Genomic DNA, 15,547 nt, shown 5'->3' with positions numbered 1-15,547 from the left:
ACCCTGGTATCCCTCTGGACCACCTGGGGGTGGGAAGAGCTCCATTACAGTTCTTCTCTCAGCACTGGTGGGGGAGAAGAGCTTGATCAGAGCCCCCCCCCCCATTTTGCCTCAGGGCTCGACTCCGACTCAACAGCTACAGGAAGCTGCTTGGTCCTCTGCGGGCAGGGGAGGTACCCTCCATATGCCTGCCTGGTTGTACCGCTCCACCTGGACAACCAACAAATGCCAGCAAGATGCTTTTCCAGTGCTTGTACAGCAAGCTTCAGTTCAGCCCTGGAACGACTCCCTCCCCCTCCCCATTTCTTTACATTCTCCATATTTAAGTTAAGTGCCTGGTGTGGCACTTCTCCAGTCAGGGACGGTATGCATTCCTAGCACCTGCTTGAAGAGTTGTGAAGGGCTGGGGTGGGGTGGGGGCTTTATGCACCAGTTCTGCTTATCCCAGCAGCAGGAAGCCTGGCTCCCAGTGACTTGCTCACCTCCCGTTGGGCTTGCTGTACTGTGCGCCACAGGAGCTGCCTCGAGGCCCAGTCAGAACGCAGCTGCAGGGGCAGCGTTTTTCGTTTCGCCCATTATGCCCACTACTGCCCTGGAAGTGGCACTGGCTACCGGTACAAAGTGTGGGTTCTCCCCTACGAAGCCCCGTGGTGTTCATAAAGCCCTAGGTGGCATAGGGCCCAGCTACTTCCCCATCGTCTCTGCTTGGCCCTGGTGTGCGATGGCTCTCCAGGGTTTTCCAGCTCTGAGCAGAGAAGCTGGTCAGGTGAGCACCAGTGGTGCCAGTAGTGGGAGGCCGAGCCCAACCCCCTCCCCACCCCAGCCCCTCCAGGGACCCTGGAGCCCTCCTCTCATCACCTGCTGCTTGCTGGTTGCATTCAGACAAAAGGGCCCTCAGAAGACAAATGTAAGCCACAGAGGAACACCCCCAGCCCCTCACTCACCATGACCAGCTGCGGGGGCATGGCTCCAGAGCCTTCCACTGCCACTCTAAGGTGGCTCCCCTGAACCGTATCCCAGGTCAATTACCCCCAAGGGAGGGAGACGCACAGGGTGTACGTATTTATCCCCTTAAGGATTATGAAGATCCAGAAAAGGCTTAAGCAGGGAGTGCCTACAAATCTCTGCTGCTTGATGGGAGCGGAAAAGGAGATGAGACAATTTTTCGGAGGAAAAAAAATCAGTGGGACCGGCAGAACGTGAGTTCAGCCTTCCAGACCCGCTCTAGACCCACAGCGGCCGTTTCCAGAGTCCACTGTCGGCCTTGAAACAGGCGAGGCGGCGATAAGAACCGGCTCCTTGCGCGGAGCAAAAAGCCGGCTTTATTCCACCCCCGGAGGGCTCACAGGAGGCTCACGGGGGGGGGGGGAGCGGATCAGGGAAGGAGACCGAGCAGGGCCCTGCTTCGGGGAAGGGGGGGCTGGGGAGGGGGGAATTACGGACGCGCCTGAAGCGACTGGCGCACGTTTCGAGTCCAAGGGCCGAGCCGGACGGACAGACGGATGGATGGATGCGGTTAGCGGCCACTTCGGCTTCGCCCGTCCTGCCGCCTGTACTTGAGGCCGGGGGGGGGGGCGTTGCGGAGCGGGGGACAAAGAGAAGCACGCTGGGCGGGGCAAATGTGGTTGGGGAGCGGGAGGCCCACGGAAAGCCGCGGGGCGGGCAGAAAGCGCGAGTGACCAAAAAAGTTTGAGACAGAAAAGGGGCGGAGGGAGAACGCCAGGAGGGGGAGGGGAGGAGGGGAGGAGGGGGTCGAGGAGAGCCGGCGGCGGAAGCGGCCCCCCCGCTCCGGATTACTCTCGTCCGTCGGCGCCGTGGCGCTCATCGCACCCGTTCCCTGGCCCTTCCCCGAGTGAGCGAACTGGGCAGCCGTGGGAAGGGCAGGGATCGGGCTTAGACCTCCGACTCTTTCTCGGTAAGGCAGACGCGGAAAAGTTTGGAGACGCCGAAGGATCTGCGGGCGGAGGGGCCGAGCCGGGGACACCCCTCCCCCCAATTCGGAGCAGCTTGTGGTCGGGCGCGCACTGGGGATCTCCCGAGTCGGTGGGACGGTCTGGCGCGAAGAGCTTCCACAAGGTGTGCGGAGATGGGCGGGCCGAGGCTGCTCCAGAGAGGCGCTCTGCACGTTCTCTGGAGGCGCTGGGTGCAGCGCGGGGCTGGGTTTGGCGGCTGGCGGGTGCAGGCGCCCAGCCTGGGTGCGAAGTCGGCCTCATCCCTGCTGGAGTCCGGTAGCGAACGGCCGACAGGCAGGCAGGCAGGCAGGCAGGCAGGCAGGCAGTAGTCTGACGGATGCAGGGGAGGGGGCGGGCGGGCCTGGAGCTGACCTATGGAGCAAAGAGCCTGCCCCTGCCCCGGGGTTAATCGCGCAGCAGGAGGCTCTTTAGGGGCGGGGGGGGGTGTGCTCCGCCGGGAGGCAAGCCGGTCCCGCGTTCGGAGAGGGGCCCCTGGTGCGGTGGGGTTGCCAAGCGGGGACCCCTGTTGCTTGGGCAAGCTGTAGGCGGCTGAGAAGTCTGCACAACTGTGAGCCTTCCCCGCCCTCGCCTATACTGGGGTCAAACCCCACCAATTAAAAACCTGGAGGCTACATTCCAACAAATTCCAGGCTTGGCTGCTTTCTGCTCTCTTGCTCTTGCGTGAAAATGTCGCTGCCCAGTGACGAGGGGCAGAGCAGTCGGAGTCCTGCTGCGTTCCAGTTGTCCCTGGAAGGTACTGCCATCTGTCCACTTCTGCCCGTGTCCCATCCTGCCCCTTGGAAAAGAAGGCCAGGAATGCAGCTCCACAGGACCTGGGCTTCACTGATGGTGGTGCACTCGCAGAGCACCACGTTGGGCATCTTGCCCAGCGAAACCCCCGCCCCCCCCCCAAGGGCATGAGTCTTAGCACTCTGTTCCGCCTGCTGTTGTTTTGGGGATGAATAATGGAGGAGGAGGAGGGGGGGGAATGGACACGGAAGGCCTGGAGACACCTCCCATCCATTCAGCAGTTTGGCTTTGCTAGGGGGGGGCGAAATACTCCACGGAGCCCTTAGGGATCATGCCACTTGCCCCTAGTGAGGCGGGCATTCCCCACTGCTTCCCCCTCCCCCCCAAAATCTGGGAGTGACCAGAGGGGCATCCAGGTGCCCCTCTGTCTTTTCTCCGGTCAGGTCACCTGGAGAATCAGGCCTCCTCCGGTGGCTTGGCTTGGGCTGTGCCGGGGCAGCGGGGGTGGGGAGTTCCAGGCAGGGGATCAGAAGGTCAGGCCAGGTGACCCCTGCAAGATGGGGACAGGTCCAAAAGGCAGCCATGGAACTTCCTCCCCTGCAGGCGAGCCAGAGGACTTGGGGGGTGAAGGAGCAGGAGGGCACGTGCAAGGCCTTGGTAGGGCTCCCACTGAGGGCCCAGGGACGGGGTCTGCCAAGCACAGAGGGTCTTCCACCACTGCTGTCTCTCTGCCTCCCGCCCCTCAAGGTGAAGGATGGGGAGCCTTCCCAGGTGGCAGCGGTGTTGCTGCTGCTGCTGCTGCTGCTGTCGGCTGCCTTTGCTTTGGGTCGCGCTGGCCGTCTGCACCACGATTGGCTTCACTGTTCAGCTCCTGGGCATCTCCCTTCCGAAGAGGTAATAACGCCTCCCCCCTCCCTCCAGTTCAGCCATGGCCAGAGGCCCAACTGGGCCAGGCAGGGGAGTGGGGGGGGGTGCACAGAGCTTGCTAGGTTGAGTGGGCGGGAAGTGACCGGGCAGAAGGTGGCCAGGCAGCAGGGGAGAGCCGGGAGACTTCAGGAAGGGGGTCAACCCAGGATCGTATTCTGCCCTTGCAGGATCAGGCCTAGTTGGGTGGGAGACCCCCAGAGGGGAATCCCAAGGCCAAAATGGAAATAGAAAATCTCCCGACAGCCCCTCTCACCCTCTGGCGGAGACTTCTCGAACGCCACTGGAGGGGAGCCGTTGCCGTTGCCAGCTGCCTCATCCTTCTCCAAACTCTCCCAGCAGGGTGTCCTCACCTCCGCTGCTCTCCCCCACACGCGCTCCAGTCCCCTCGGCAGAACCTCTGGGGGTGCGGGAGGAAGAGCCCGTCAGCCACCTCCTCTCCTGCCAGCCACGGCAACACCTGGTCTTCCTGAAGACCCACAAGACCGCCAGCAGCACCCTCATCAACATCCTGCACCGCTTTGGGGACACCAGATCGCTGCGTTTTGCCCTGCCGGCCGGCTACCAGTTCAGCTATCCCAGGCTTTTCCAGGCACGACACGTGAAAGGGTGGCGCCCCTCGGGGGCCCCATTCGACATCCTTTGCCACCACATGCGCTTCAACTTGCTTGAGGTGGGTGGGAGGATTCGGAAGCAGCCAGGCTGGATTCGGGAGGAGGGATGTGGGAAGGAGGGGAAGGGGGGGCTTAAGGCTCTTCCTCTAGGGGGCTTTTGTGAGCTGCTGCAAGAAGCCGGGAGCGAGCCCCACTTCTGGCTGGGGTCGTGAGGCATCACATCTCCCAAGATGCTGCTAGCTGTGGCTCCTCCGGAGTGGGAATTGGCAGGGGAAGGGGTGGAGCGGGCGGAAAGGGCTGCCTAGGAAGGGGAACGGGTGCCAGGAGAGGGAGTGGCCTGGGGGAAGAGGGCTGTGCCCAACGCTTCCTCCTTAGCTGATGGCCTGGGCTCCAACTTCCACCAAGGAGACAGGCCTTTTTTTCCTTGGGCACCAGCTGTGGTGGGCATTAGCATTAACTTCCGCATGTTCCCCTCCAGGTCCAGAAGGTGATGCCCACAGACAGTTTCTATTTCTCCATAGTGCGGGATCCGGCTTCCTTGGCTGAATCGGCTTTCTCCTATTACCGAGGTGTGGTTCCTGCCTTCCGCCGGGCTCGCTCACTGCCAGAGTTCCTGGCTTCTCCACAGAACTTCTACCGGCCTGGTGAGCGTGGCAGCCACTATGCCCGCAACCTGCTTTGGTTTGACTTTGGCCTTGATCCGCCAACAAGCCCCGGCTTAGCCCCAATCCACGCTGCCCTGCTGGGACTGGATCGCATTTTCCACCTCGTGCTGCTGACGGAATACATGGACGAGTCGCTGGTCCTGCTGCGTGACGCCCTCTGCTGGAGCTTTAAGGACGTGGTGGCTTTCCAGCACAACCTGCGCAACCCGGAGGCCGTTCACCAGCTGGGGGCCGCCGACGTAGCTCGGCTCCGCGCTTGGAACCACCTGGACTGGCATCTCTACACTCATTTCAATCGCACTTTCTGGGCACGTGTGAAACACTTTGGCACCGCCCGCATGGCTGGGGAAGTGGCCATTCTCCGAAAGCAGCGGGCAGATCTTACGCGGCGTTGTTTACAAGGGGGGGGCCCACTGGAGCCAGGCCACATTGCCGATGAGCGCATCCGCCCCTTCCAGTTTGGGCAGGTGCCAATCCTGGGCTATGCCCTACAACCCAGCTTGGCATCTGGCCTGCAGGCCGTGTGTCAGCAGCTGGTCACTCCTGAGCTGCAGTACAAGGACCTCCTGGATGCCAAGCAGTTTCCCCACGCCTACAAGGGGGGCGATCTCAGACAGGGAGGGGGGGAAGCAGCTCACAACGGCTCTCGGCAGAAGCCATCCGACTGAAACGGCCCCCGTGCTCTGCCGGACACCCCCATCCACGCAGGAAGCCATGGGCAGAGGGGGCCCCAGGAGAGCTGCAGGGATGCGCAACGCCGGCGGAACGAAGAGACTCCCGTGTTTAGAGAGGCAAAAGGCTGTCGGTTCTTTTAAACGCCTTGGGATTGCTTAAGACTCGGGGGGAACAAACAGGGCAACGTGCCCTCTCTGACACCGGGCACGCTCGCTGCTTGACGGGAGAGGGGCTTCCATAATTGGATTTCTCATAACTGGGCCAGGGAGAGCGTGAACACCCTCCCTCCCCCCTCGGCCCAGTATTTCCCCCCCTCCCACCCTAACAAGGCATCCTCCAAAGCCTGGAGGACCAGCATTCTTGGGGGTGGGGTGGAAGGGGCTGGGGTGCAGACAACCCCTGGGCTCTCTCACCAAAGTGCTCCTGCTGTCTGGCCACGGAGTGCCTCCCTCTCCTGCCACTGTCTCGCCCCAGATGCAGCGGGGCTTGTACCCGGAAGACCAGGGAAGCTGGAGCCGCCGTGGGGCTTCCTGGCTCTTCTCCCCACATCCTTCTCCGCATGGGGAAAGGAGGCTGCACGAGAGACTTCCCAGGCAGGGAGGCTCCGGTGGCCATGCGGACGACCCCATGCATTTGGGGACCCGGTGCCCAGGGCTGGAGCTGGGCCCAAACCCCGAGGATCTGCGGAGACGTTGCTGGCAAACGCCGGGAGAGAATGAAGCTGCCCTGAAGTTGATGAGGAAGCCAGCAAGATGCACAACCAACCCAGGATGGGAAGGAAGATGAGGAAACAATCATTATTTCAACAATTAATCAATCATTCAGAGTTATATGACCCAATCAGAAGGGTTTAATTTACAGGGAGTTTACCTAAGGAATAATAAATTACAACGAATAAAAGGCTTCCTGAGAAGAGGCCCTTCCAACTAGCTTCTCTAGCTTCAGCCCAGCTCTGCCCTCAGCCTGGACAGCCCAAAGAAGAGCGGCCAGAGCCAGGAACCAGCCAGTAGGATGAGCTGCTGATGGGCTTAATCCTGCTGGGGCATCAGGGCTAGTCCAGGGTGCAGGGATTAGACAGGCTTTGGTCTATCCAGCGCAGGGCTGTTTCTAGCCTGAACAAAGGAGCCTCAAGGAAAAGCGCAGGGCCTTCCCTGCCCCTCCCCCCTCCCCCCCTTCTCCCAGGAGGCCCCATAACCCAGCTGTCTCTTGCATACGCGTGAAAAGAAAAGCTGGATTTTGCTGCCCCTTAAGAGCGAGGCTGAATTATGTAAAAGGGCGGGATGGAGAAATAGATGTCATCCCACACCATCCTGGGAAGCAAGCCATGGGTGTTCCCAGTAATCCTTGGCAGGGTCTGGTGGCTGTGTGAAGCCTCAGAACCTCCCACCTCCGGACTCTTCCTAGGTGCCAGGGTTGCCACCCTTGCCCTCGCCCGCCACCCACAGCAGGCTGCAGGACTACTCGGCCATGGCACGCGGAGTAAATCTGAGCGCTGCTGAGCTGGGCCTGCCTGACCCTCGTGGAGAAGAGCGCGCCCAACTCCCCAGCTGGAGACACCCGCAGAAGCACAGTGCTGTCCTGGTGGTCTTGCTGGATAGGGAGGCAGGGCTGGGGCTGGGGCTGGAACCTGGACCGTCTTCAGGCCGTCGGAGAGATTGAGAACCTCAGGCTCACCCAGCTGTGGCTACAATAGTTCAGATCTGCACCTTTGTTCTTTATGGGCCCCAATAGCCAGGTCAACACAAGAGCCAGGCCGGCCCTGCCTCCTCTGGTTCAATCAGTATTCACACTGTGGAGCTCTCGTAGCTCTTTCCAGCGTTTTCGGCAGTGACCCTATTTAGATTTTTTCCCCATTATACAATTATTGTGTTCATTTTCAAAAAGGAGAATATCAGTGTAAAAAATTAAAACACATTGATTGGGGTAGTCTGAGCCTTACTTGTTTTGTGTTCTTAATGCTCCTTTTATTCTTAGAAGTCAAGATTCTGCTCTCCAGAGAGGGACATTTCTGCTTTTGAGAAATGCCAATGGCCAGAGAAGTGACCCATTGGTGGCAGGACTGGTCACTTTCCGCCTGGCCTCCCTCTTGTCCAGCTGCGTGGCACCGCTTCAGGTCAGGGCTGGGTGGTGCTTCCTCACTGCCACCCCCCCCACACACACCCCTTCTTCCTGAGGAAGGAAATGCCTGGGCCAGGTCCTCCTCTTGCACGCAGGATGACGGGGTGTTCTCTCACAACTGGAACAATTTACTCTGAATCTGGGCAGGGTGATAATGGCGAAGAAGAAAAATTCAACTCTCAGGTAGATCCTCCTGGCCCTAGGGGCGGGGTGGGGTGGGGGGGGTGAGAGCCACAGGCCTGTCTCCTGAGATGGTTAACTGGCCACGGAGCAGCTGGAGAGCTGCCCAGATGAGGAAGGGACCGGGAGGGGGGAAGATAGGACAACGTGGTTTAAATGTGATACAATAACGTGGTTTAAGTGTATCTGAAAGGTTGTTATCAGACAAGGAAACCGCCTCCTTTGCCCCATCCGGAAGACTGTACAGAATCTAGACTAGAGTCACTGAGAAAGAAAGTCAGCAACTCTGTTGCAAGCTGCCCTCCCTTGGCGTTCCCACGGGCACGCAAAGAGGCCAACACGCAGGTGGAGTTCCGGTGGTCGCCCGGCCCCGCAGCCGCGTGACGGCAGTCTGGCCGCTTGGTAACCAGCTCCACATTTACCGCCGTTTGCAGCATCCCGCAGACCCATAATCCGCGATTTTTGGCAAATTTTGCTCGTTTTCAGTGTTTACTTTCAATCTCTGGCAAAAACACGTTCTTTGGGTGTAATGGATTTCGCTTAACGACCACAGCGCTTAAGAAAGTTTGTAAAACTGGGCACGGTCACTTGACGAAATGCTTAATGACCAGCACTGTAATTTGTCTGAGAGGGTGTAGGTTCTCCTGCTTGAGCAGGGGGCTGGACTAGAAGACCTCCAAGGTCCCTTCCAGCTCTATTCTGTTCTAATTCCGAGCTTACCGCTACACCGTAGGAGGAGCTGTGCTAGGAGGCTGTGCTGGGCCACACTGAAAATTCAAACGGGTTCACAATCCTTTAAAGGTCCGCCATGTTAAATCCCGGACGATTATTTAATCACATTAACAGACAGTGCAAAATAACATGTGCAAAACTACATTTATTAACGCAAAAACTGTAATAACAGCACAACTACTGTACCCGAATCCTCGGCCCAGGAAGGGAGGCACGGCCGGTCAGCCTCGGGCCTCCGGGACCTCCGCTCTTCCCTCCCAGCCGTCCGTCGCCCAAGCCAAAGGGGCTCCGGGGCAAAGGACGTTTTCGGGCCGCTCCGCGCTGGAAGGGGCCCGGCTGCGGAGGCTGCGGGGAGCAGCGAAACGCCGAAGGCTCCCGCCGCGCAGCCTCCCCGCACCGCGCAGCCGTCGAGGAAGGGGCGGGCAGTCAGCAGGGAGACGCCCACGGCTTCCTCGCCCCGCCCGCCCGCCGCGCTGCGCCCGCCTCCCGCCTCCCTCGCCGCCTTGCTCTCCCGCAGACCCCGGCCCGGATCCGCCTCCCGCGCGCCTCGCCTCGCGCGCCTCACCTTCCGCACCCGCCCGCCCGGAGCCCGACCNAGCCGCCGCCGCCAGCGCAGCAGCAGGAGCAGCAGCCGCCTCTCGCGGCCCGGCTGGGAGCTCGCCCGCCGCCCGGCCCGCCCGCCGGCATGGAGTCCCAGTGCGACTACTTCATGTATTTCCCGGCTGTGCCCTTCCCGGCCCGCGAGGTGCTCCTGGGGGAGCCAGGCCGGTACCGGGCCTTGCCCCGGAGGAACCACCTCTATCTGGGCGAGACGGTCCGCTTCCTGCTGGTCCTGCGGTGCCGCTCGGGAGCCGGCGGCGCTCCGCGGCCGCCCTGGGGGGAGCTGGCAGGCTCGCTCTCGGCCCTGGCCAGCGTCAGCCCGGCCGGCGTTGGCGTTGGCGGCGGCGTTGGAGACGAGGCCCTCCTTGGTGAAGCAGCGGAGGAGGGCGCGGCTGGAGCCGGAGAGGCGGCCGCCAACGGAAGCGTCTTCCGGGAGTGCCGGGCGCTCCTGACCCACGGCCACGGCACCCCGGGAACGACTGCAGTGGCCGTAAGTCCGGGACCGGAGCGGCGGCGGGGCTCGCTGCGCCCCTCGCAGCGTTCTGACCCTCGGCTCCCTCGTGCAGGTCCCCCCCGAGGAGCCCATCGTGTCCACCGACGAAGTCATCTTTCCGCTGACCATTTCTCTGGACAGGCTGCCCCCCAGCACCGTCAAAGCCAAAGTAAGCCCCCTCCCCGCCCTCCCCTGCCCGACCCGCGCCCTCCAGACCGGGTTGTCCAGGGGTGATGCCCGTTCTTCCGCAGATCGTGGCGACCGTTTGGAGACGCGACCAAGAGAGAGGCGAGGTCCGGGAGCGCGGCTACCTCAGCATCCTGCAGGATCGGGCCCCTTCCCAGATCTTCCGCGAAGAGCAGGGCGCCTTCAAGGCGCAAGGTGAGCCTGACCCGCCGTCCGCCTTCTGCGCCTGCTCCCGCCGCGGCAGTGCGGAGCTGATGCCTCCGTCTCTGCCCTTGGTTCACAGTGAGCACCATGCTGACGGTGCTGCCCCCGCCGGAGCTGAAGTGCCAGCAGCTGAACGTGTCCGGGAAGCACTTGACGGTGCTCAAAGGTGTGTTGCTTGGCAGGGAGGGGAGGGTCCCTCTGCAGGTGTCCGGAGGGCCTGCCCTCCCTTACGCGCTCCCCTCCCCTGCTTTGCCTCGCCTCCCTTCCCAGTTCTGAACGCTGCCTCCCAGGATGAGCTCTCGGTGTGGGATGTGCGGATCCTGCCCAACTTGAATGCCAGTTACCTTCCCATGATGCCAGACGGCTCCGTCTTGCTAGTAGATGATATCTGGTAAGAGGGCCAAGCGGGGGGGGGTGTCTGAGGGGGGACGAGAAGCGTTTAACCAACATTCCCTGCTCTTCAAAACATGCTCGGAGCTGTTTGCTTTTGAACAGCCCAAATCCCACCACGGCTGAACTGAACTTCCCTGAATGCCAGTTTCAGGGCTGGCATTTGGATGAGCCACAGCAGGGCCTGAGCCACAGCCAGTTTGTCTAGTGGTTAAAGCACGGGTGAGAAGCCAGGAGGAGGCGGGGAGTTCTGGAGCCGCCTCAGGCATGAAAAGCAGCTGGGAGACTTTGGGCCCTTCCCCCTCCCCTCAGCCCCTCCCTCAGCTGGCAGGGTGGTGGTTTTGTCCGGGGGGGGGGGGAAATAGGAGGAGGAAGGTATGTTGGATATGTTTGCCACCTTATTTTTAAAAACAATAAAGGTGGAATAAATAAATATACTTCTCCCTCACCTTGCACCTCGGGTGATCTTGCTCCGTGGGGAGGGGGAGGGAGGCTGCTGCTGGAGCCTTTCAGAGGTCTCCTTGGGCTGCCCCAGAGGGGCACAAGGAGAAGCTGCCTCCAGGACGGCAGAAGCCGGGCACCAAGGTGAACCCAAGGGGTGTCACCACCTGCATGCCCAGGAGCTTGGAAGGGAGCTCCTTGCGTGGCAGAGCCTGGCACGGAATCCTTCTTTTCTCCCAGCCGTGGTGGGCTGTGGGCAGAGGCAGTGCTCCACTCCCCCCTCCCTATACCTATACAATTGGTGTGTGCCAGGAAAGCGTGTGTGCGCGCGCACGTGTGTAAGGAGGGGGCTGGGGGGCCCGGTTTTTCATATGCTGCTTCTGTTCCCCCTCCCCACAGCCACCAATCCGGTGAAGTCTCCATGGCCTCCTTTTGCCAGGTGCCCTCGGCCACTTCCGCTTGGCCCTGCTCCCTCCGGGCGCTGGAGGAGCAGAACTTCCTTTTCCAGCTGCAGGCGCCAGAGCAGCCCCCTGACAGCACCAAAGAGGTGAGATTACCCCTCCCCCCTCCGGGCTCTGGGGCCCCCTCCTTGCCTGAGCCCCTGCAGCGCAGAGCGGGAGAGGGAGGCAGGGGGCAGCTGCTCATTCTGCCCTGGCACTTGCAGGGCCTGGAGGTTCCTCTTATTGCGGTGGTGCAGTGGTCGACCCCCAAGCTGCCCTTCACAAGCAGCATCTACACGCACTACAGGTGAGCGACCCCTCTTTCAGGCCGGGCAGGAGACGCAGCTAGCCCCAGACTGCCCAGGAGGGGGGGGGGAGGAGGGCCCCTTGGTCTGTCTGGCGCGGGAGGACAAGACAGCCCCAACGTTCTACATGGTGGGATTAGGGCAGCCCAGAATTTTGTTTGCCTTCACACAGTTTACTCATTTTGCAGCCATTTGCTATAAGCACCCCTAAATTCTTTCCTTCTGTGGTTCTGTCCAACACTGTACCCCCAATACTGCCAGAGGATTCTTTTTCCCCAAGTGGATGATCTTACGTTCAGAAACACTGAATTGCCGTCTCCACGTTTTTGACCAATTATCCAGCAGGGCCAAATTGTTTTCCATGTTACGAATACCCGAGGAACATCAACCCTACTACACACCTTTATGTCATCAGCAAAAAGACGACAAACCTCACCCAGCAGTCCTTCTCTTATACCCCTTGCAAACACCTGGGAGAGAAGAGGACAGGGAGGGGGGCTCACGATAGGCTGCTTGTGACTGGTCTCTGTTCACTGGGGTTTATCCCTGAGCCGGCTTCCCATCCGCTGAACCCACCCAGTGGTTAAACCCTCACCTGCACAACCTATTTAGGAGTTCATTAGATGGAACTGTATCGTGCAGCTGTCAGCATAAGCATAATGTAAAGGCTGGCAGATATCAACCTCTCAAGAGTGTATATATACTGTACGTCCGTGTGTAGAGGGAAGAGATCTGTATCATATCTGAGTTTATACACACACACACACACACACACACACACACATATCCCATTTCAAATTCTGCCATTTTTCTTGGAAGCCCTAACCCTTGCTTTGGATCAGTTTTTGTTCTTCCAACAATTTGTAAGTACAAATGGTGGCATAGTCTGGCCTTCATCAAGTTCTCTGTGTCTTTAGTTCATTCATGGGATCTGAATAGCTGCATAAGTAAAGGAGAGGCTAGCAGCAAAATTATTAGGCTTCATGTTCCATCCTTACATTATTCTTGTTTTATAGTGTCTCCTTTTCTGTTTTTGCCCACCTTTCTGTCCCTGTATCAGAAACGCCTGCAAAACCCCTTAGCTCGGCCGACTCCTTCCAGTATTCGCTGTTCAGTTATTTTATATTTTCCACCAGCTGGGACAGACAGGTGGCCCACCGATGCAAAGTTTGGAAGAGCCAGATCAGACCTCTCTTTTCTATCCTATAGAATTCTAAATTTTACTGTAAGGTTTTTTTCCCCCTACTCTGTATAATACATCTACTAACATTTATTACCATTCTTTTATTTATTTATTTTTCCTGGGATAGGGGTTGGTGCCATTTGAAGCATAGTCACAGTTCATCCTACCCAAGACAGCTTTTAAGTTTTTTCACCTCTTAATTTTTTCCCATAGTTTAACATAATTGTTTTGCTATATTTCTCGATTGTTCCCTGTCAGATACAATGCCAGATATGTCACTGATTGTGTTATCTGGCGGCCAGATACCTTCCACAGGAAATTTTCTTGGATAAAGTATCTCTATTTTTTCTTACTTTTTGAATATCATTCTCTTATCTCAAGAATTCTCCAAAACCTTTGATTATTTTCATCAGTTATCTCCTTGCATTCTGTACTCCATCACCTGCCTAACATTTAAGCTTGTATTTCCAGGCTATTGAGGCCCAGGGTAAGTCATCACCCTGAAGTCTTCTAGTTTTCCAGGGTGAAGAAAAACCCTGGAGAAGATTCAAAGCCTGGTTCAGAAATGCACTTTTTTAGCCTGTTCGTGTACTTGTAGACATTGCTCTCTGCTGGGGCGGGGGGGGGGAGGAGGGGGGGAAAATACCATGTTAAGAGGCTGAGGGAGGGTCAAGGCTGAGGGGACCCAGCGCCACAGAGGGGGGGGTGGTGGTCTCTGGCCTGCCTTGGCAGCCAAAGCTCCGGGAGTGATTTGGGGCCCGTCTCGCTCACTGCAGGGAGGAAAAAAGACGGAGGAGGAGGAGGAGGACAGGGTGCCCCTTCAAGCCCGGAGGTGCCAAAGGAAGCTGGCATCGGAACCCAGGGCCCCAGAGGGCGTGCCACACGCTGTCCTCTCGCTTTCCCTCCTAGGTTGCCCAGCATCCGCCTTGCTCGTCCCAGGTTTGTGATGACTGCAGAATGTGAGTCGCCAGTTGTCTTGCACCGGCGCTTTGTAGTTACGTACACACTCATCAATAACTTGCAGGACTTCCTGGCAGTACGCCTGGTCTGGACGCCAGAAAGTGCTGCTGCAGGTGAGCGGGGGTGGGGCGGAGGGGACAGGATGGCCACTGGCACGGTGGGATGGCCAGCTCCGCTCCAGGCAGACGGGATGAGCAGCAGCTCCTCTTCCACCCGTGGCTGATTTGCAGCTCCTGGTGGTGGTGGTGGGTGGGCAGGCCGGGAGCTGCATAGACCTCTTCCCCCCCCTCCCCCGGCATTGGTTGGGTCTGGGAGCACGCTGGGTCTTTGGCCTCCTCTTGACCACCCTTGCTCTCCCCCCCCCCTCCCGGCCCCCTAGGGAAGAAGCCAAATGTCTGCGATGAATGCCGTGCCACACCAGACCCTCAAGACTCCATTGTGTGCCAGACCCCCCTCAACAACCTGGGATTCTCCCGCAAGGGCAGCGCCCGCACCTTCTGTGTCACCTTCCAGGCTCTGCGTGCTGGCTTGTTTGAGGTAAGTGTCCGCACATGCTGCACAAAGACAAGCATGGATTAGTTGGCAACAAGCCAGGATCCTGCCAACTGCAGATGATTTAACTTGGTTTCATCTAGTTTCAGCACTGCATAGCAGAACACACAGACACACACACTAACCAAGACGACTATCCTCTCTTCTCCCCCCGCCCCGCAGCTGTCCCAGCACATGAAGCTGAAACTCCAGTTCACAGCCAGTGTGTCCAACCCCCCTCCGGAGGCCCGGCCGGTCTCCCGCAAAAGCAGCCCTGGGAGCCCAGCAGTGCGGGAGCTCGTGGGGCGTCATCAGGCCAGTCTCGGGCGCTCCCAGAGCTTCTCACACCAGCAGCCGGCACGGGGACACCTTCTGAGGTGGGTGCTGCAGAGGAAGCTGCTTGGGGGGACGGGGAGGGGGTGGCTGGAGAAGGGATGGTCTCTTGCTTCTCCCTGCCAATCTCTCTCTCCTCCCCTCTTAACAGGTCAGGAAGCGTCATGGAGCGCCGGGCCATAACTCCCCCTGTAGGCTCCCCAGTGGGCCGCCCTCTTTACTTGCCCCCGGACAAGGCTGCTCTTTCCCTTGACAAAATTGCCAAACGAGAGTGCAAGGTGCTGGTGCTAGCGCCCGTCACATGACAGAGGGGTCCCTGCCCCTCCCCAAAAAGGGCAGCGCTGGCTGCATTCAGCCTGCCCTTGGAGCCAACCCACAGCATGTACCACCCAGTCTCAGAACAGGATCTGCTCCAGACACCTGAACTTCACAGGACAACCCCCTCCTCGCCCAACCAGCCCCGTCTCCTCAGAGCGGACTCGCTCAGCTGCGCCCTTGCTGAGAGCCTTCCCTGGCTGTGGCCCAGTTCACCCTTCCAGGGACCCAGGCCCCTCTCGCCCGCCCACCCACCCTTCCCCATTTCCTTCAGCTGAGCAGCAAGGAGAGATTTTCACTCAAGAGGAAGGAAGGAGCAGCTACATCACACACACCCCCACCATTAAAAGGCAAAGCGACTCCAGCCCCAGCTGGTAGAAGGGTACTTTTAACTGCGGGACATTTCCAAATGGATCCTTTTGTTTTCGCCCTGGATTAGGCCAAGGGATGTGACCTGGAAGCTTCCCAGCATCTGCTGTATTCCTAGATGGGGGAGGGCCGGTCTCTAGCCCTCCCCCTACCTCATCATCCCAGGTCCAGGCCACTTTCCATTGCA

The 15,547-nt window shown here is 59.3% G+C and overlaps 2 protein-coding genes across 2 annotated transcripts; both read left to right on the top strand.

Annotated features, from left to right (window-relative positions):
• Positions 1–2,639: 2,639 nt before the first annotated feature.
• GAL3ST4 (galactose-3-O-sulfotransferase 4) lies at positions 2,640–5,573 on the top strand. Its single transcript, XM_029283586.1, has 5 exons — positions 2,640–2,706; positions 3,146–3,206; positions 3,474–3,596; positions 3,969–4,299; positions 4,719–5,573. The coding sequence occupies exons 1-5, from the start codon at positions 2,640–2,642 to the stop codon at positions 5,571–5,573; spliced, it is 1,437 nt and encodes a 478-aa protein (XP_029139419.1).
• Positions 5,574–9,295: 3,722 nt separating this feature from the next.
• On the top strand, positions 9,296–15,135 carry MAP11 (microtubule associated protein 11). Its single transcript, XM_015813200.1, has 11 exons — positions 9,296–9,694; positions 9,777–9,872; positions 9,955–10,084; positions 10,173–10,259; positions 10,364–10,484; positions 11,324–11,471; positions 11,589–11,671; positions 13,762–13,925; positions 14,192–14,349; positions 14,527–14,720; positions 14,828–15,135. Exons 1-11 carry the CDS (start codon positions 9,296–9,298, stop codon positions 14,979–14,981), a joined length of 1,734 nt encoding a protein of 577 aa, XP_015668686.1. The 3' UTR covers positions 14,982–15,135.
• Positions 15,136–15,547: the final 412 nt, after the last annotated feature.

The sequence above is a fragment of the Protobothrops mucrosquamatus genome, unplaced genomic scaffold (assembly GCF_001527695.2).
Source record: "Protobothrops mucrosquamatus isolate PMUCROS unplaced genomic scaffold, P.Mucros_1.0 scaffold141, whole genome shotgun sequence".
Classification (NCBI taxonomy): domain Eukaryota; kingdom Metazoa; phylum Chordata; class Lepidosauria; order Squamata; family Viperidae; genus Protobothrops; species Protobothrops mucrosquamatus.
This window is presented reverse-complemented; position numbering and strand designations above follow the sequence as displayed.